General features: G+C 47.5%; 1 protein-coding gene across 6 annotated transcripts in view; it reads left to right on the forward strand.

Annotated features, from left to right (window-relative positions):
* Window positions 1–21,845, forward strand: part of STRBP (spermatid perinuclear RNA binding protein) — a 617,908-nt gene that overhangs the window by 567,661 nt on the left and 28,402 nt on the right. For all 6 annotated transcript variants that reach the window (XM_078641959.1, XM_078641961.1, XM_078641960.1 and 3 more), the window contains one exon: window positions 20,098–20,142. In XM_078641959.1, the coding sequence (XP_078498085.1) occupies window positions 20,098–20,142 (45 nt within the window). The remainder of the gene's footprint in view (window positions 1–20,097; window positions 20,143–21,845) is intronic.

The raw sequence follows: 21,845 nt of genomic DNA on the forward strand, positions 1-21,845 counted from the left end.
TCCCTTGCTCTACTGTCATCACCACAACACTGCGCCCATTTTATCCCAAGCTAAACACTCGGAGAGGCGCAGTGACCGGGTCTTTGAAGGCCGCTCTCCCAATGAAAACAAGTTTTCTCTCCGAGTCAGCACGAGCAGGAAGACGAGCAGCGCGCCTCCCAGCTGGTCTCTCGCATCAGCATCCAGAGCTGCCCTGCGCGGTGTGTAGCTTCAGTGGAGCTTCAGAGTGCAGAGTGGAGCTTCAGAGTGGAGCTTCAGAGTGGAGCTTCAGAGTGGAGCTTCAGAGTGGAGCTTCAGAGTGGAGCTTCAGAGTGGAGCTTCAGAGTGGAGCTTCAGAGTGGAGCTTCAGAGTGGAGCTTCAGAGTGGAGCTTCAGAGTGGAGCTTCAGAGTGCAGAGTGGAGCTTCAGAGTGCAGAGTGGAGCTTCAGAGTGGAGCTTCAGAGTGCAGAGTGGAGCTTCAGAGTGGAGCTTCAGAGTGCAGAGTGGAGCTTCAGAGTGGAGCTTCAGAGTGCAGAGTGGAGCTTCAGAGTGGAGCTTCAGAGTGCAGAGTGGAGCTTCAGAGTGGAGCTTCAGAGTGGAGCTTCAGAGTGGAGCTTCAGAGTGGAGCTTCAGAGTGGAGCTTCAGAGTGGAGCTGCAGAGTGGAGCTGCAGAGTGGAGCTGCAGAGTGGAGCTGCAGAGTGGAGCTGCAGAGTGGAGCTGCAGAGTGGAGCTGCAGAGTGGAGCTGCAGAGTGGAGCTGCAGAGTGGAGCTGCAGAGTGGAGCTGCAGAGTGCAGATTCAGAGTGGAGCTTCAGAGTGGAGCTTCAGAGTGCAGAGTGGAGCTTCAGAGTGCAGAGTGGAGCTTCAGAGTGCAGAGTGGAGCTTCAGAGTGCAGAGTGGAGCTTCAGAGTGGAGCTTCAGAGTGGAGCTTCAGAGTGGAGCTTCAGAGTGGAGCTTCAGAGTGGAGCTTCAGAGTGGAGCTTCAGAGTGGAGCTTCAGAGTGGAGCTTCAGAGTGGAGCTTCAGAGTGCAGAGTGGAGCTTCAGAGTGGAGCTTCAGAGTGCAGAGTGGAGCTTCAGAGTGGAGCTTCAGAGTGCAGAGTGGAGCTTCAGAGTGGAGCTTCAGAGTGGAGCTTCAGAGTGGAGCTTCAGAGTGGAGCTTCAGAGTGGAGCTTCAGAGTGGAGCTTCAGAGTGGAGCTTCAGAGTGGAGCTTCAGAGTGGAGCTTCAGAGTGGAGCTTCAGAGTGGAGCTTCAGAGTGCAGCTTCAGAGTGCAGAGTGGAGCTTCAGAGTGCAGAGTGGAGCTTCAGAGTGCAGAGTGGAGCTTCAGAGTGCAGAGTGGAGCTTCAGAGTGCAGAGTGGAGCTTCAGAGTTCAGAGTGGAGCTTCAGAGTGGAGCTTCAGAGTGGAGCTTCAGAGTGGAGCTTCAGAGTGGAGCTTCAGAGTGGAGCTTCAGAGTGGAGCTTCAGAGTGGAGCTTCAGAGTGCAGAGTGGAGCTTCAGAGTGGAGCTTCAGAGTGCAGAGTGGAGCTTCAGAGTGGAGCTTCAGAGTGCAGAGTGGAGCTTCAGAGTGGAGCTTCAGAGTGCAGAGTGGAGCTTCAGAGTGGAGCTTCAGAGTGGAGCTTCAGAGTGGAGCTTCAGAGTGGAGCTTCAGAGTGGAGCTTCAGAGTGGAGCTTCAGAGTGGAGCTTCAGAGTGGAGCTTCAGAGTGGAGCTTCAGAGTGGAGCTTCAGAGTGGAGCTTCAGAGTGGAGCTTCAGAGTGGAGCTTCAGAGTGGAGCTTCAGAGTGCAGAGTGGAGCTTCAGAGTGGAGCTTCAGAGTGCAGAGTGGAGCTTCAGAGTGGAGCTTCAGAGTGCAGAGTGGAGCTTCAGAGTGGAGCTTCAGAGTGGAGCTTCAGAGTGGAGCTTCAGAGTGGAGCTTCAGAGTGGAGCTTCAGAGTGGAGCTTCAGAGTGGAGCTTCAGAGTGGAGCTTCAGAGTGGAGCTTCAGAGTGGAGCTTCAGAGTGCAGAGTGGAGCTTCAGAGTGGAGCTTCAGAGTGCAGAGTGGAGCTTCAGAGTGGAGCTTCAGAGTGGAGCTTCAGAGTGGAGCTTCAGAGTGGAGCTTCAGAGTGGAGCTTCAGAGTGCAGAGTGGAGCTTCAGAGTGGAGCTTCAGAGTGCAGAGTGGAGCTTCAGAGTGGAGCTTCAGAGTGGAGCTTCAGAGTGGAGCTTCAGAGTGGAGCTTCAGAGTGGAGCTTCAGAGTGGAGCTTCAGAGTGGAGCTTCAGAGTGGAGCTTCAGAGTGGAGCTTCAGAGTGGAGCTTCAGAGTGGAGCTTCAGAGTGCAGAGTGGAGCTTCAGAGTGGAGCTTCAGAGTGCAGAGTGGAGCTTCAGAGTGGAGCTTCAGAGTGGAGCTTCAGAGTGGAGCTTCAGAGTGGAGCTTCAGAGTGCAGAGTGGAGCTTCAGAGTGGAGCTTCAGAGTGCAGAGTGGAGCTTCAGAGTGGAGCTTCAGAGTGGAGCTTCAGAGTGGAGCTTCAGAGTGGAGCTTCAGAGTGCAGAGTGGAGCTTCAGAGTGGAGCTTCAGAGTGCAGAGTGGAGCTTCAGAGTGCAGATTCAGAGTGGAGCTTCAGAGTGCAGAGTGGAGCTTCAGAGTGCAGATTCAGAGTGGAGCTTCAGAGTGCAGAGTGGAGCTTCAGAGTGCAGATTCAGAGTGGAGCTTCAGAGTGCAGAGTGGAGCTTCAGAGTGGAGCTTCAGAGTGGAGCTTCAGAGTGGAGCTTCAGAGTGGAGCTTCAGAGTGGAGCTTCAGAGTGGAGCTTCAGAGTGGAGCTTCAGAGTGCAGAGTGGAGCTTCAGAGTGGAGCTTCAGAGTGCAGAGTGGAGCTTCAGAGTGGAGCTTCAGAGTGGAGCTTCAGAGTGCAGAGTGGAGCTTCAGAGTGGAGCTTCAGAGTGGAGCTTCAGAGTGCAGAGTGGAGCTTCAGAGTGGAGCTTCAGAGTGCAGAGTGGAGCTTCAGAGTGGAGCTTCAGAGTGCAGAGTGGAGCTTCAGAGTGGAGCTTCAGAGTGCAGAGTGGAGCTTCAGAGTGGAGCTTCAGAGTGGAGCTTCAGAGTGCAGAGTGGAGCTTCAGAGTGGAGCTTCAGAGTGCAGAGTGGAGCTTCAGAGTGGAGCTTCAGAGTGGAGCTTCAGAGTGGAGCTTCAGAGTGCAGAGTGGAGCTTCAGAGTGCAGATTCAGAGTGGAGCTTCAGAGTGCAGAGTGGAGCTTCAGAGTGGAGCTTTAGAGTGCAGAGTGGAGCTTCAGAGTGGAGCTTTAGAGTGCAGAGTGGAGCTTCAGAGTGGAGCTTTAGAGTGCAGAGTGGAGCTTCAGAGTGGAGCTTTAGAGTGCAGAGTGGAGCTTCAGAGTGCAGAGTGGAGCTTCAGAGTGGAGCTTCAGAGTGCAGAGTGGAGCTTCAGAGTGGAGCTTCAGAGTGGAGCTTCAGAGTGCAGAGTGGAGCTTCAGAGTGGAGCTTCAGAGTGCAGAGTGGAGCTTCAGAGTGGAGCTTCAGAGTGGAGCTTCAGAGTGCAGAGTGGAGCTTCAGAGTGGAGCTTCAGAGTGCAGAGTGGAGCTTCAGAGTGGAGCTTCAGAGTGGAGCTTCAGAGTGGAGCTTCAGAGTGCAGAGTGGAGCTTCAGAGTGCAGATTCAGAGTGGAGCTTCAGAGTGCAGAGTGGAGCTTCAGAGTGGAGCTTCAGATTCAGAGTGGAGCTTCAGAGTGCAGAGTGGAGCTTCAGAGTGGAGCTTCAGATTCAGAGTGGAGCTTCAGAGTGCAGAGTGGAGCTTCAGAGTGCAGATTCAGAGTGGAGCTTCAGAGTGCAGAGTGGAGATTCAGAGTGGAGCTTCAGAGTGCAGAGTGGAGCTTCAGAGTGGAGCTTCAGAGTGGAGCTTCAGAGTGGAGCTTCAGAGTGGAGCTTCAGAGTGGAGCTTCAGAGTGGAGCTTCAGAGTGGAGCTTCAGAGTGGAGCTTCAGAGTGGAGCTTCAGAGTGGAGCTTCAGAGTGGAGCTTCAGAGTGGAGCTTCAGAGTGGAGCTTCAGAGTGGAGCTTCAAAGTGGAGCTTCAGAGTGCAGAGTGGAGCTTCAGAGTGCAGAGTGGAGCTTCAGAGTGCAGCTTCAGAGTGCAGAGTGGAGCTTCAGAGTGCAGCTTCAGAGTGCAGAGTGGAGCTTCAGAGTGCAGAGTGGAGCTTCAGAGTGCAGAGTGGAGCTTCAGAGTGCAGAGTGGAGCTTCAGAGTGAAGAGTGGAGCTTCAGAGTGCAGAGTGGAGCTTCAGAGTGGAGCTTCAGAGTGTCAAGAGCAATGCCAATAGCTCTAACTTTAACAAAGGCAAAACCATTGCATTGTAAATGCTTGTTAGGCTATGTTTCTGCAATGCAGCCTGGGGTCCGTATATGCTTTCAGTCCTATGTGAGAGTTTGTGATGACTGCTATGCTAAGCATTAAAACATTTCTAAAACATGCTCTGCTGTTGTTTTTTCCAGTTTCTAATGTATTCTTTTATGATATAATGGGGAGTCCTTACAGCATTAATCTACTCTAGTGTGTGTGTAAGGCCGCATTTGCTTTTTTAATATTTATATATATAAATACACCTGAGCTTAATGAACTGTTGGAGTGAAAGCCACGCAGGAGCGCTTTGAAAATCCTTAAAACAACGGAAGCGGAATTGTGTCAGGAAAGACTTTGCAACCTCGGAGTGCCTTTGAAAAAGAAGATTGTTATCTTTGAAACGCATCAGGCAGGATTACAGAAGGAGTAACACGGACTAAAATGCCCACTTCATCTTTAAATAAAAGTTGTGGATTGCAACTTACCTGTTTGGTGTGCGGGCTTATTTGCGTGGGCAACTTTGATGAATATATATATATATATATATATATATATATATATATATATATATATATATATATATATATATATATATATATATATGTGGCGCACATATATGATTGTGTTTCTGGGGTCCCGCGCATGGGCGGGAATATTCTAGTGCTCACGACTTTGATGAGGATACTCATGACTTTGATGAGGATACCCCTGGAAGAGAACTAGGATTACAGGTAAGTAACTAATCCTTCATACTCAAGGAGCCCATTCACCACTAGAAACATTTCTGGGGAATGTGGTGGGCCAGTGATGAATCATGACCTCCGGAGTGGTACGTAAAGTCTTGCATTACGATTTATTTGTGATTCTTGGTTCCTGACCTCTGAGACAACAGTAATATCCAGGTGCCATTACGTAGGCAACACCTTTGCGGAGACCTTCTAATTTGTACATTGTGATTTGGACCGTGGTTAAGTAGGGTACATACTGCGACGGACCATGCTCATTCTTGTTCCCTCTACCCTTACACTCTTGGTTTTTATCATAACACCGATTTTTCTTTTAAGAATTGGAGTTATTCATTGGATATATTGAGAGAAGTATTTATTGGTTTGATTTCCCCACTCCTTCATTCTAAGGTAGGAAACTCTTGTGTTATCAGTTTATGGCATTGAGTAATCCCTGTCTGGCTGCTATTAGGTAGGAAGAAATTCTCCAGTATTGGGGTATCTTTCATAGATTCACATGCCTGAATCATTCCCCGTTGTTGGAGTGGGAGTCCCACGGTACATAAAAATAGCAATAAACATGCATATAGAAACCATATCATAGGTAATCTAGAACCAGGAAGTAAAGTAGCTAGAAGTCAAAAGGAAAAAATCCTCCACTTTAATGACTCGTCCAAGTCATTATATATAGTCCAAACTACAGCCAATCAGGCGACAGCACCCTCCAGAATGTTCTCCTCAGAGGCTCAGGCTCTCTGATTTTCTACTGCATGCATGTGAAGGAAGTCTCCCTGAGCTCTGCTCAGTACTTCTCAGGTTTCTTCAGAAATTCTCCATTTTATGATGTTTTCTTCAAAGAAACCTCTTTTTCGACCTTGTGAATCTTGTGGGAAGCTCCGGCTCTTTTCAGAAGACCTCCACAAGAAGTGCATTTACTGCTTGTATCCTGACCACCAGGTGAGAGGCTGCAAGATCTGCAGAACTTTCCCACAAAATAATTTAAATTCCCTCCAATTCTTCCATTAAGTGCTCCTACGTAATCTCCCGAGTCGCAGCACGCCTCAGCTCGTAGAGAGCTGAGATGGCCCCAATGATGAAGCATGTCACTGTGGGGAATCCCTGGTGAGTGAGGGGACTCAGACATTTTACTTTCCTGTAGGCCTTTCCTATCAAGTTTGGTCAGGAGAGCCAACCCTACCCATTAGCTAGATCCTTTACCCATTAACTTGGGTTGTTTTTTCTAATTAGAAAGCAGTACAGTCCAATATGAAGCCTATAACCGCCAGAAAACATTTACTTCATTAACTTATCCACATTATTTAATAATAACCAATCTTCAGCCAATCAGGCAACAGCACCCTTTAGAACACTTCTGAAGGAAAGTGTACATTTTTGCATGGTTACTCCCCACTTTTTCTGCCTGACACATGACACACTTTGACTTGGTGTCCCCTGGGTCCCTGCAAAACCAACAGTTGATGGACAGAATGCAGAACAATGTCTTACATTCACCCCAGTACAGAGATCTGGGCCTAAATCCATCGTTTTTTTTGCACTCCACACCACCCCAGTTCAGACATGGCCATATGCAAATCAGCCTTGACCCTGTGCCTCATGGGAACAGTCCAGCTCGAACTGCTAAGCCATGTCTTTCCTGGACCGGAATCAAGCATCCTAGGACCGGTTTCTGGCTATCAGCCGTCTTCAGCCAGGATAGCTTGACTCCAGTGGTGTGGAGAGCATGGGACTCACGTCTGAGCATACCCATCCCACTCGGGGTGACAAATGCAAAACCAACAATTGATGGACAGAATGCAGGACAATGTCTTACATTCACCCCAGTACAGAGATATGGGCCTAAATCCATCGTTTTTTTGCACTCCACACCACCCCAGTTCAGACATGGCCATATGCAAATCAGCCTTGACCCTGTGCCTCATGGCAACAGTCCAGCCCGAACTGCCAAGCCATGTCTTTCCAGGACCGGAATCAAGCATCCTAGGACCGGTTTCTGGCTATCGGCCGTCTTCAGCCAGGATAGCTTGACTCCAGTGGTGTGGAGAGCATGGGACTCACGTCTGAGCATACCCATCCCACTCGGGGTGACAAATGCAAAACCAACAATTGATGGACAGAATGCAGGACAATGTCTTACATTCACCCCAGTACAGAGATATGGGCCTAAATCCATCGTTTTTTTGCACTCCACACCACCCCAGTTCAGACATGGCCATATGCAAATCAGCCTTGACCCTGTGCCTCATGGCAACAGTCCAGCCCGAACTGCCAAGCCATGTCTTTCCAGGACCGGAATCAAGCATCCTAGGACCGGTTTCTGGCTATCGGCCGTCTTCAGCCAGGATAGCTTGACTCCAGTGGTGTGGAGAGTATGGGACTCACGTCTGAGCATACCCATCCCACTCGGGGTGACAAATACAAAACCAACAGTTGATGGACAGAATGCAGAACAATGTCTTACATTCACCCCTGTACAGAGATCTGGGACTAAATCCATCGTCCCCTGGGTCCCTGCCAATCATGTTCCTAGTGCCTGTGTTCTTTCTCAAAGCTGTACCTTTGTACCTACAATTGGCACATATCTGGCCACAGGTAAGCCCCTTGTAAAAGGTACCATGGGTAACAAGGACACTGGCCAGGGAAGGGCTCTAAGGACTGCAGCACCTATTATGCCACCCTTAGAGGCCCTGTACCTTAACACCCACACACAGCCATTGCAGGCTGTGTGTTTTGGTGCAGAGAAAAGTGAAGAGTTGACATGGCACACATGCCTGCAACCCACTGTCTGAGGCCTAGGTAAGTCACTCCTCTAGCAGAGTACACTAGCCCCCAGGTGAGGGTACATTGTCTGTCCATTCTAAGTGTAGTAAAGCCCTAAAGAGTATATGGCCTGGGAGTTGGTCATTACGAACTCCACTGCTCCATAATGGCTTTACTAACACCTGGGAAGTTTGGTAGCAAACTTCTCAGCACATTAAACCCACACTGGCAATGCCAGTGTGGGATTTAATGTAAAATGCACACAAAAACCCCCTGAAAAACGACCAACCCTGGTGAGGTTTCTGAATGGTGCCCGCCATTTGCCGCCATCAGACAGGTTGTTGGACCCTAGGTAGAGAGCCTTCGCTCTCTGGGTCCAGAAACAAAGCCCATCCTGTGCAGAGGTGTCATGCCTCCTCCCCCAGGATGGGCTGGGGCCACAAGAGAGTAAGCTTTTTTAGCTGTCCCTTCCTTTTGCTGCCTCCAGCAACTAGCTCCCGCCAGTTCTGACCCCCACTTTGGGCGGGAGAATTGGTGGGAAAACCGAGCTAGGAGGAGAGGTGTGCCCATCTTTGCCAACCCCACCCCTCAGGTTGGGGAGGCAAGGTGAAGTACACATTTCAGTCCACTCCATTTTGGAGATGAGGGGACTCGGCCAATTAGGAAGAGGCTCATGCCCCCTCCCAGTGGAGGGTGGCATTAGGGGGTGTACCCACCCCAAGGAAGGGGCCCATTGTTTCAGAACTGCACACACCTTTTAATGCCCCTAAATTCAGTATTTAGAGGGCAGCCCTCAACCTTGTCTCCTCAGATTCGATCCTCAGAAGGACCGAAGAGCTGTGCTGACCCAAGAAGAAGACACCTACTGCTTTGGGACCAACCCTACCGGCCTCTCCAGACTTCAACCTTCCTACAGCGAGAACCCCGACTTGTTCAGTAGCCTTCCCAGAGTCCGGAGAACCTGCCCTGAATTCCTCTAACTGACTCGGTCTCCCATGAGCACGTGATTTGCTCAACAAAGACTCACCCACAGAATCCGGATCCAGGCGGCTCTGCGATTTTGCACCAGACGCTCACCGCCCGAGTTCGGTGGTCCATCCCAGCGAACCTGACCTGGGTTCTGGTGCACTCCAACCTCTCTCAAGCTTGAAGATGACACCTGCAGCCTCAATATGAAGGGCCCCCAACACCAGAGCAGGTAATAAAAACATGATGCCTGCATCGAACGCCCGCTGGCCCTGGGTGGCTCAACCAATGGTGTCCAGTCATCCCCTAAGAACCATACTCACCTCTCCAGCTAGTGGTCGTCTTCCGGAAGTCTCCCTGCCCGAGTTCTGCAGCATCTTTGCCGAACCGAAGGTCTCCATTAGAATTCACAAGGTCCCGGATGTTTTGTTGGCACACTGCTTCTCTTCCAGGGGATCCTCATCAATAGTCATAAGCACTGAATATTCCCGCCCATGTGCGGGACCCCGGAAACAATATAAAAATATATATGTAAAAAACAGATATATCTCGCTCCACATATATGTATGTACATATATCATTTTTCTCATACCAATGCAGCTCCATAACTGAGGCCAAGAACAATGTAAGCACATATACACACAATGCAATTAGTAAGGAAGCAAAATAAAAACACATTAGGTCAAATAACCTTTGAACTTTGTGTTTTAATGAGTAGACTACTCATAAATCCTGAAAATTGCTTGCAAATAGACATTGTTAGCCCTCAGGCTGCATTGCAAAACAATAGCATAGAAAATGAAACCATTTTCAACAAAAACTGGCACCGTGCCTTTAAGGCAGCCATGACCCCAGGCTTCCCATCATGCCTCAGGGGTGACAGTTAGGTCAGTTGTTCTTTCCGGCTCCTTCAGTCAGGACCCTGGTGAAACAGCTCCCTTTCTTTTTGACTTTTTGTCAAAAAATATTCTTGTTATCTACAATTTTTTGCTGTCACTCGACGTCTTTTTGACGTAGGGTGTTATTTCTACCTTTTTTAGGCTTAAAAAAAGGTAATTTTTCTGTCAGAGATGCCTTCACTCTTTGTCAAGTGCCCTTCATGTGGAAGGAAGATGGCCAAGACTGACACTCATTCAGTGTGTATCCTGTGCCTACCAGACTCTCACTCATCGAAAACCTGTGAACACTGCCAGGTTTTATCATCCAGAACTCTGAAAGAACGTGAGAGAATTCGTGTTTATGGGCTTTCTGAGAGAGGAAGATCTCCCAAGAATTAGAAAAGTCGGAAGACGCGGTCGACGTCGAAAGAAGCCCCGACTGGTTCACATTCGGCGTCGAGATCGGCGTTGGAGAAGCAGTCGACGGCGACGAGGAAGATGTCTTCAGCGTCAACATCGAAGGTACCTCCGCTACAGACGGCGTCGAGGGATAGGTCACCGCCGAAGCGGAAGAGTTCGACGGCGAGCCACCTGACGTCGAAGCAGCATCGTCATGCTATGACGTCGAGGCATTCTCCGTCGACGCCTGGCCACCGGCGTTCGGCGTCGAGCCATCCTCCGTCGACGACTAGTCATGGTCGTTCGACGTCGAGGGAACCTCTATCGACACATAGTCGATCGACGTCGAAGCAGCCCACGTTGACGCCCGATCAATGGCGTTCGACGTCGAGGCAGCCTCCGTCACATTCGACCTCAAGGCACACACCGTCGCCGACAGAGCATCGGCGTCAAAGCAGCCTCAGTCGTTGTCGAGTAGACCACCTTCGACGGCGAGGGGCTCTATGCCGAAGGACATTCATCGTCACCGAGTTCGGCATCGAGGAAACCACGGTCGACGTCGAGGGAGCGCCTACCTGCTGGGCGCTCGGCGTCGATACAGCCACCGTCGATGGCTCAGCGGAGTTCCAGAGAACGGAGTGTTTCGCAGCCCTTGAACATCTCTCCCGCAAGATCACAGGAGAGGTCGCCTTTGCAGCAGGTTCTGCAGGAAAAGGAGGGTGAACCATTGGACCAGTCTCAATTATTGAGGTCTCAGTTAGGTTCTCCAGGCTCTGCATCAGCTGCGGAGGTGGGACAATCTCCACTACAGGAGCCTCCGGCCAAGATAAGGAGGGTCACAGAAGAGAGATCTCGTTCCAGGTCTTCCTCTAGACCTATAGTGAGCCTATCCTCATCTTCCTCAGCATCTCGCAGTGGCGGATCCTCGGATGAAAGAAACAGTGTTTCGGATAGGGAGAGATCCAAGTCCCCTGCAAGATCGCAACAGGCTCAAGCGGATCAACCTCCAAGATCACGTTCACCAGTGAAGGATTCCGCACACAAATCTCCTCCTGTTCGTCTGTCCCCACGGTGGTATAGACCTCTTCACCACTGGGCCAAGGACAAGGAGACAGCTGATCGGCTGAAAGCATATCGAGGCCAAGCTCATCGCCGTAAGGAACGGTCACGTTCTCGGCACTCAAGTAAGAGAGGATCTCGTCGTAGAGACCGATCGCACTCTAGAACGCGCTCAAGTAGAAGATCTAGGTCCAGGAGGACCCGTAGCTCTTCAAGTTCTTCGAGGACCCGCTCTCACAGGGATTACTCTCCGACCTTGACAAACAGTCCACGCTCAAGGATATCTCCAACTGAGGATATTTTTTCATTCCAGGATATCTTGGGCAGGGGAGCCCTAAAGCTAGGAGTGCCTATGACTGCTCCACAGATCAAGACGAAAGTCATATTTGAAACCCTACAGCACAGAACGACACCCAAACCCTTGTTGCCGATGGTCCCGGGTATAATGGACCCAGTAAATGAAGTCTTCCTGACGCCGGCAACGGTGAAGTCCGTCCCAGCGAGGATTCTCAAGAAGTATCGTCCTCCTGATGAGGATCCTCTGTTCCTGAAATCTGATCCCCCGCCTGATTCAGTAATCATTGCGGCGGCTAGAAAATCCAATGCGGTAGCTTCCTCATCCACGGTGCCTCCGGATAAGGACAGCAAGGTGCAAGATTCCTGGGGGAGAAGAGTCTGTAACCCCTCCGCTTCTTTCCTCAAAGTCTCCAATGCGGGAGCGCTGCTCGGCAGGTATGATAGATCTATGTGGGACTCACTTCAGAGATTTTCTGAGAAACTTCCTCAGGAAGATAGAAAGGACTTTGAGGAGGTTCTGATGGAGGGCAGTCAAGTCTCCAATCAGATTATAGGAGCGGCGGCAGATGGGGCAACGCTGGCTGCGCATGGTTATGCGCATGGAATCACAGCGAGGAGATCCTCATGGTTGCGCCTTACGGCATTAAAACCCGAGGCTCAAGCCAGGATTCTAAACCTTCCTTTTTCGGGCAAGTCTCTATTTGGTGCGAGTGCTGATGAGGAGATGCAACGTATGAAGACTGAGTTGGACACCCTCAAAGCCGTGGGGCTTGAAAAGAAAAAAGAATTCAGGGAGAAGTTCCGTTCAGACAACAAGGGAACTTCGAAGCAGAGGGTTCAAACCCCTCAATGGCAGAAGGGCCAGAACCAACAAGGCCAACAGAAATCGCAGTACAAAGGCAAACGCAATTCCAAAGGAAATGGGAATCAGCGCCAAGGCAACAACTTCAATAAGTCTCAGCAGAAGCAATGAGTCTTCACTTCCCCCAGCGCCGTTGCCCACTCCAGTGGGGGGAAGCATTGCGCATCACAGGACAGAGTGGCAGGCCATTACAAAAGATCAATGGGTGTTGTCCACGCTGCAGAATGGGTACTGTCTTCGTTTCCACCGTCTACCTCCTCCAGTTCCTCCGATGTCAACGTCAAGCCACCAGCTACAAATGTTGAAGAAAGAAGTAGCGACACTCCTCGAGAAATCAGCCATCGAGAGGGTTCCGGTGGCTCAAAGGGGGAAGGGAGTATACTCGAGGTATTTTCTGGTCAGAAAAAAGGGCCAGAAGGCAGAATACAGACCTATTCTGGACATGAGAACACTCAATCTACATGTACGAAAAGAAAAATTCCGCATGTTGGCGCTCCATCAAATATATCCACATCTCAGGAAGGGGGATTGGATGTGTTCGGTGGACCTTCAAGACGCATATTTTCATGTCCCGATACGACCAGATCACAGAAGATTCCTTCGGTTCCGGGTGGGGACCTCTCACTACCAGTTCAAAGTCCTTCCTTTTGGGTTGAAGTCGGCCCCCAGAGTGTTCACAAAGTGTGTCGCAGTGGTGGCGGCAGCTCTGCGCCGCAGGGGAGTCTTCGTATACCCATACTTACACGATTGGCTGTTGAAAGGTCCAACTCCAGACAATGTACGGAGTCAATTCCAGACATGCATAGAACTTTGTCAACGTCTAGGCCTGCATGTCAACTACAAGAAGTCGGTCTCCCATCCCACTCAGAAGATTCACTTCCTAGGAGCTCTGCTAGACTCCGAGGTAGGAAAAGTGTTTCCTTCGGAGGAGAGACAGTTTTCAATAGCGCTCAAGTGCCAGCAAGTTCTTCGCAACAGAACTCAAAGTGCGAAAGATAGCCTCCCTCTTGGGGTCGATGGCTTCCTGCATATTCTTGGTACCGAACGCCAGACTTCGGATGCGTCCTCTTCAGCAGGATCTGGAGGACAAATGGGACCAGCAATCAGATCGATGGGACGATCAGATCACTCTGTCAGAGGTAGCACGAGCTTCCATTCCGTGGTGGACGAAGAAGGAAAACATGCAAGTGGGAGTTCTCTTCCATCAATCTCCTCCTGCGCAAACGATCATCACAGACGCATCATTGCAAGGCTGGGGGGCGCACATGGGCCCTCTTCAGGTGCAGGGTCTGTGGTCGTCAAAAGAAAGCACCTACCACATCAACTTGCTGGAGTTGAGAGCAGTCCACCTTGCTCTCAAAGCGTTCCTTCCCTCGATTCAGACAGAGGTGGTGCTAGTACAAACGGACAACACCACCACTATGTACTATTTAAACAAGCAGGGAGGAACCCGCTCAAGGACTCTGTCACTGGAAGCTCAGGGCATCTGGCATTGGCTTCTGGCTCGCAAGTTGTCTGTTCAAGCAGTCCACCTCCCAGGAGAGCAGAACGTGAGGGCGGACGCACTAAGTCGGCACTTCGAGGACAGAGAAGACTGGGTTCTCAACGACGAAGTACTAGACGACGTTTTCCAGGCTTGGGGTCGTCCTTCCATAGATCTCTTCGCGGATGACGTAAACAGCAAACGCCCAAGCTTCGCCTCGAGGTTCTATCGACCAGGAACGAAGGGGAATGCTCTTTTGATCGATTGGTATGGGGAATTTGTGTACGCCTTTCCACCCCTTCCTCTGATCCCGAAGGTGGTGAGCAAGCTGAATCACTCGTGCACAACAATGATCCTGATTGCCCCCGACTGGCCGAGACAATGGTGGTACACGGACCTCCTTCACCTGTCAGTGTCTCCTCACAAGAGGCTTCCGTGCAGGCCGGACCTGTTATCGAAGATGAACGGGAGGATTCACCATCCCAACCTTCCGTCACTGAACTTGGCAGCATGGCTCCTGAGGTCTTTCAGTACGGCCATCTAGGACTGTCACAAGACTGCATGTCCATTCTGAGAGAAGCACGACGTCCTTCCATGAGACATTCTTACGCATGCAAGTGGAAGAGGTTCTATATGTGGTGCGTGCAGAATGGTCATAATCCGGTGAAGAGTCAGGAAGAGGCAGTTCTTCCATACTTATTGTATCTTGCTAAAGCAGGTTTGAAGTTTAACTCCATTAAGGTGCATTTAGCCGCTATAACTGCTTATAGGCGATCACCTTCACAAACCTCCTTTTTTCAGTTGCCAGCAGTAAAAGATTTCCTGCAAGGTCTGAAAAAGGTGTACCCTCCTGTACGGCCTCCTTCTCCTCCCTGGAAGCTGAACTTAGTACTATCAAAGTTGATGGGCCCACCTTTTGAGCCCATTCATAAACCTACTTTGCAGCATATCTCCTGGAAAGCGGCTTTTTTGGTAGCGATTAAGTCAGCCCGTAGGGTGAGCGAAATTCAGGCCCTGTGTACTAAAGAACCGTATACAGTCTTTCATTTGAACAGAGTGGTGCTCAGAACGCACCCTTCCTTCCTGCCGAAAGTGGTGTCAGATTTTCATGTCAATCAGTCTATCTCTTTACCCACTTTCTTTCCTAATCCCTCTACTCCAGCTGAGAGGGCGTTACACTCTTTGGACCTGAAAAGGGTTTTAAAGTTCTATCTGGACAGGTCCAAGTCTATTCGACATTCTGATCAATTGTTTATTAACTATGGTTCGATCAGAACTGGCCATGCAGCATCGAAACGTTCCATTTCCAGGTGGATCGTTTCGTGTATCAAGCTTGCTTACCAATTGGCGCAAAAACCTCTGGGGTTTACTCCTAAAGCACATTCCACCAGAGGTAGAGCGGCCACTACGGCTTATCTACATGATGTGCCCATGTCTGAGATTTGTAAAGCGGCGACCTGGAGGTCTGTCCATACATTTACCAGACATTACTGTCTTGATTCTGACACTAGAGCAGATACCCAGGTGGGCCAGGCCTCACTGAGGAATCTGTTTAACAGCTGAATTATTTGGCTGTCATGACTTGGTTGGGTCATATACTTCTCATTTACCTGCAGGTGGTTGTTGGGCTTGCTATTCTATTCAGTGCTTATGACTATTGATGAGGATCCCCTGGAAGAGAAGGATAAGTTACTTACCTGTAATCCTAGTTCTCTTCCAGGGGTATCCTCATCAAAGTCATAAGCAACCCACCCGCCTCCCCAGGTAAATGAGATTTTGTACTATTTCAATCTTGTGGTTGAGCCCTGTCTTCAGGGTTATGCAAAGAACAACTGACCTAACTGTCACCCCTGAGGCATGATGGGAAGCCTGGGGTCATGGCTGCCTTAAAGGCACGGTGCCAGTTTTTGTTGAAAATGGTTTCATTTTCTATGCTATTGTTTTGCAATGCAGCCTGAGGGCTAACAATGTCTATTTGCAAGCAATTTTCAGGATTTATGAGTAGTCTACTCATTAAAACACAAAGTTCAAAGGTTATTTGACCTAATGTGTTTTTATTTTGCTTCCTTACTAATTGCATTGTGTGTATATGTGCTTACATTGTTCTTAGCCTCAGTTATGGAGCTGCATTGGTATGAGAAAAATGATATATGTACATACATATATGTGGAGCGAGATATATGTGTTTTTTACATATATATTTTTATATTGTTTCCGGGGTCCCGCACATAGGCGGGAATATTCAGTGCTTATGACTTTGATGAGGATACCCCTGGAAGAGAACTAGGATTACAGGTAAGTAACTTATCCATCCGTCCCCCCTCCCCCCCTGTGCTGCTGGTGGTGCAGCTCATGCACTTATTGTTGGCCCCTGCAGTGCTGACCTTAACCCCAGGAGTTTTGCTTCCACACCCGAGTGGCCTGCTCGTAAGCAGCCCCTGACTGAAGGCCCCCTTAGCCTCATTGGCTGACGTTGGGTCCATGCACTCTGCACCTGGCCCTCCCAGTGCTGCTGGTGGTGCAATTTGAGTGCCTACCTAGACCTTGAGGGAACTTTGGTCCTAACCCCTAAAATTCCTGCTTGTAAGTTATTTACCTGAGAACCGTTAATCCTTTTTCTCCTATAGGAACCAATGTTACGAGTTTTGTTCCTTTAAATGGTCTTCCGAGCTGAAGTTTTATATGAAAGAAAAAGTAACTAAACAGCAAACCTTCAAATGTCTGTCTTAACCTTGTATTGTGAGATCCCTGTTGTTGTATCTAGACATACCACAGAGTAGTCGATGTAATCCAACAGTATTCCAAAAGTAATTATTGTGTAATTTAAACTGTTTTTAACCCCATCCAAACCTGTAACGATTGTAAATTCAACCACAACTGCATTTTCTTGAAAAGTCTTGCATTTGAAAGTATAATTCACTTACCTGTGCAGAGTCCTGCTAGGTTCTAAAAATAAATCATAAGTGTACCTTTTTTATGCTTACCTAATTGGTCTGGATTCTATCTCTGAGTGCGTGCCATCAGTCTTGTTTGAATGAATGCAATAAATGCTTAACACACCCTCTGGATAAGCCTAACTGCTTTCCCACTCTACCACAAAGAGAGCTATTGGTACTTACCTAATTTAGCCTCTGCTCTACCTCTGGAGACTCCTTGGACTCTGTGCACGCCATACCTTACTTTGTTATAGTATATTTAGAGCCAGCTTCTTACAACTCCCCACAGAGGCCTCACTCTATCACATTTCCTACTGTACTTCGTGTGATGAGTCTCCCTGAGCTCTGCACAGTTTTTTTTACCAGTTTTCTCTTATATAGAGGCTTATTCATCAGGAAAACCAGTTCCAACCTGCACCTGCCTAGATCTGATTACTAAGCATGTCCAAATCAACAAAGAAAGGACTTTTCAGAACTTGTGGTACATGTGGAAATAAGACTACACTCAGAAGACCAACATAAGGAGTGTATTGATTGTCTATATCCTTCGCACAAGGTAAAAGATTGCAAAAAGTGCTGTACCTTTTCTTCTAAGGCACTGAAGGATAGAGAGAGTAGGCTTTTTATATGGCTTAAAAAACTGAAAGCTAAAGAGGCTTCAATTTCTGACCAAAAAGGCATAAAAAAAAAGACCTATCATGATTCTTCAGGAGGGCATAGATTATTAGGAGAGCACTCACAAATACAAAAAGGAGATCTCCTTGGATGAAATAGGATCTGAGCCTACCACTCCCTCACCTAGATTGGCATTACAATTAAAGTTGGTCTCCTCAGTGCTGTCAACTCAAAATTCCGTCTTAATGGTAACTGCCACATCAACCTCAGAATTGTCAACAATAACAACGTCAACCTCAACACCAATGTCAGAATTGACACTGAAAACGACGACATCCACATGGACGACGACATTAGCACTGTCAACGAAGAAGCCATCAAGGATGCTGTCGGCGATGGGAAACAGGATTTAGCCGACGATAAAAATTCCAGTTGGATTGTCGATAACACCATCGACAAGAGAAAGAATACAATCTGAAACTTTAAAGCCTGAACATACCTCCTTAAGTAAAGTGTCTCCTCTCTCTCAACCCCACTTACTAAATTAGAAGGATTCGATCGACGATGGACCATTTGGAATGGTCCATAATCCTACCGAACTGAATGCTAAATATCAGGCGGAAGATAAAGAGGAATACTATGAAGATTATTATTCCTCAGGACCATAACCATATATAGAAAAACCTCCTCAATATGTGGACTAATATTAACATTATGGTCACCATCAGCTTCAAGAGGACGTAGCTCAGGTGGCAATAACTTTGAACGACCTCCAAGGTATGTTGCAGGATTAGTACACGAAGTTCCGGAACCTACAAAGGCTGCATCTCCATCACAGCCATTGAGAAAGCCAAAATCCACTCAAGTACAAAGCCCCACTCTGTGCATACCGCATACTTTACCTATGCCTCCGACACTCTAAAGAGCACCAACTTTAAACATTGCAGTGTCACCTACAGGAGATGAAGTACCCTCTAGTGAGGGTAGAGAAGGAGGAAAAAAACGGAAAAGCAGCCAACAATCCAGTGAATGAGATGATTACCTAATTCCAGCACCATCTCTGCCGGCACCACAACTGGCGGATTCTCTACCAGATAACATTGGAGGATTTCATAATTTGATTAAAAGAGCTGCGAAGAGGTTTCAATTACCATTGACTGTCAAACAATAATTATTTTTTTATACAACTTCAAGAAACCTGCTCAAAAATCAGTCAAGGCAATCCCTATTGTAGATTTTATTTGGGAGAAAGGTGTTAAAATAATTAAGAACACATTTGCAGTCTCTGCAGTTTTATCTAGACTAGATAAAAAATATAAAGCACCAGAAAACTCACCTGCATGCGATTGGTCATCCAATACCAGATTCTGTAGTAACACAAGCAGCTCAACGTCGATCTAAGAATCTGTCCACGCCATTTTCAACATCACTTCATGGATAACATAGGGAAACAATTTTCTACTGTGGCTGCAACTACTGTTCGAGTCACCAATCATAAGCTATTCTTGGCCAATACGCCAGGCAAATGTGATCAGACATCGCCGCATACATAGATCCCTTGCCCGAAGGTGTAAGTGGAGAAGCAAAAAAGATCCTACAGGAAGGGGAAAGAACTTCCTCACAAATGATAGACTGTGCAATGGATAGCGCATCAACAGGTTTTCGCCACCTTGTGGGAACTGCTGTTCTTGGAAAGCAAGGATGTTTGAAAGCCGCATAGTTCAGATTAGAAATCCAGCTTAGAATCTTTGACATGCCATATGATTAGGAAGCAGTGTTTGGCAAACATGTGGACAATGCCCTACAAGCGATTAAAGCAGGCACAGATAACGCAAAATCTTTAGGTACTTTGCAGATGAGAAAAATCTTTTCGAAGAGGAAGAAGGTTAGTTTCATAAAGGGAGGGATATCAGTCATATAGATATCAGCAATATCAGCCCTTTCAACTGCAGTATTGACCTTCATGTTCTAAATAACAATTTAGACAACCACCAACAGCAGCTTATAGCAAACTCATAGAAGAAAGCAAACTTCTCAAGGAAGGGGCACTGGTAGAAAACAGTGACGAATCATTGGTGCCGGTTACACCCTCCAGATCCCACCAACGAATTTGGGCCAGAATCTCAAATCATTTACAGCAATGGAAACTGATAACAAACTGGTGGGTTTTGGATCTAATCACCTACGGTCCCTTGAGCTACTGAGCTGACCAGCTTGTGTTCATGCATCTGCACCCAGTAAGTGGCACAGAGACCGGAGAAAACTTTGGGCACCATTTCCAGCACCCCCAAAATGAGTTGTTGATCTCTACTGATGAAGGAATAAATCCAGAAACACTTCTCTATACCTACACAGCACAGGCTGCCCCGACAAGGGTGAACAGTTAAAGACTACTGCCGAAGTAAGTGTTATTATGCACTGCATTTACCATGATGCATAGGGGCGAGTTGAGTGTTGAGATGCGAGGCAGTGTGCTCCCACCCTCCTTCTCTTCTTGAGGACTATTTCCTGATTGGCTGACGTTTGGTTCTTAATAAATGATGTGGTTAAGTTAATGAAGTGAATGTTTTCTAGCCATTATAGGCTATGTATTGAACTGTACTGCTTTCTAATTATACTGTGGAGCTCCCACTTTAACGATGGGGATTGATTCAAGCATGTAACTCTATGAAAGATGCCAATACTGGAGAACTAAAGTTAAAGATAAATAACTTATTTCATCAGTTAGCTTGTCAAAATTACACAGACGTTTGCTATAAGTGTTTCCATATGACAAAAGCATACTGTTCTTTTCTTTTTCTAGGTTATGGGGCACCATATGGATACAGCACTGCAGCACCAGCCTTTGGTATGAAGTGCATCAGTCAAATATGTTCTTTTATTCTTGGATAATGATATGTTTACAACTATATGTGATGAAATGCAGAGGAAAACCCGATACTTCTATTTTTTCTATTTCTTTGACCCTCCTTGAGTCATTCATGAAAAACATCCTTTCTGTACTTCCCTCTCTTCTGATCACTAAGGACTTCTTCATCCTTGGGTGTTTCTAAAGCTTGATTTTAGCCTGAAAACAACATTGTGGAAGGAATATGGAACAATTGAGAATTGTGCACATACCTAAAAGGGAGGTTGAGATGAAAGTTGAGGGAGAGTAGATTTCTTGATAAGAGACCATTGGATTAGGAAACGTTAGAAATTCATTCAATACCAAAGGAGAGCTCATTCATTCGCCAATCCTATCTTCAAGTGTCAATGTGTCCATTGTCTTGTATCTCTGCCTCCTGGTGTTATTCTAATGGAGTTTCCTAGCAAGCTTGCTCTTCAGCCACTGAGTAAAGGAAGTGTTGCAAGGTAACCATTAGAATCACATTAGACAATTACATAAAGTTAAATGTTTGGACACTGTTCTCGAGACATCCTTATCGTTCTCTTTTTTGTAACTTTCATACATTGTCAGATTGTGTTACAGGTTGCCTGGCCTCATTGGCATTTTTCAGTCGCATTTGTGTGACTAAACTTAATCTCAGCATCACTTCAAGATTGTTATCTAGTACTCCAGGAGTCCTTCTTTATACACAGGCACAGTCTGCCCAGATTTTGAATTGAAGATCAGTAAATCAACATTTAAGGAGTTAGTGAACGCGCCACACACAAGCTATTTTACTTTTAATATTGACAGTAAATCATCTTGCCTGTCGGTGGAACATACATTTGTCAGAGGAGAAAAGCGTTCAGACAGACTCCCTGAGAATGAATGCTTAAAAGACATAAAGGCGGGGGTCAGAAGGTTCCCTGTGATATCTTCGGTATCTGTGATCTTTCAGATTGAATGTTACCTCCCCAGCAAATCTACTTTTAGCCAAGCTGCACCTATGGGTTTAACAAGGGATCAATGGAGCATATACACTGGGCATGTAAAAGTGTCAGAAAAAGTTAAAGAAATGTAAAGAGCTGGTGAAAGGGGCCCTTTCTGCCAACAGTCTCTTGAAGCCTTCTGAGGTCCCCAAAAGAAGGAAACATAATAAGACATTTTAAAATTGAATCTGAGATTTCCCATTTCATGCTGAGGTAAAGGTTCTTCAGCCATATGTTCATCACTGATCAACAGTGAGACATCATTTGATGAAGAAAAAGAAGCATATGAGGATAAAGGGTTATAGATGTGGAAGTACCCTTCAGGGCTGAGACATCTAATTTTCAACGTTGAGCGTCAGAATATGAGAGTCAAAACATCTGCCGGCAAGCTTATACTCAGAGAGCATATCATGGTTCTGAAGCATACTTATATCTGCAGATTACTTGCTTCATGAATCCTCCTAAGTGCCGTATTAGAACCAGAAACTTGAAATAGTTCTCCTTCGCCAGCAAGTGGCGCCATGGCTCCATCTCGGCTTAGTCTCCTCCCCAGATGTGATCTCACCGATCCATACAAGGTGGCATCCAGCACGCTGATGTTGGTTTCTTTTTTTTTTTCTCCTTGGATTTTCTTGTAGTTCCACTGATTGGGGTTTAGGCACACTCCTTTCCTCTAGGCTTGTAGGCTTCCTG

Source organism: Lissotriton helveticus, chromosome 5_1 (assembly GCF_964261635.1).
Source record: "Lissotriton helveticus chromosome 5_1, aLisHel1.1, whole genome shotgun sequence".
Taxonomy (NCBI): Eukaryota; Metazoa; Chordata; class Amphibia; order Caudata; family Salamandridae; genus Lissotriton; species Lissotriton helveticus.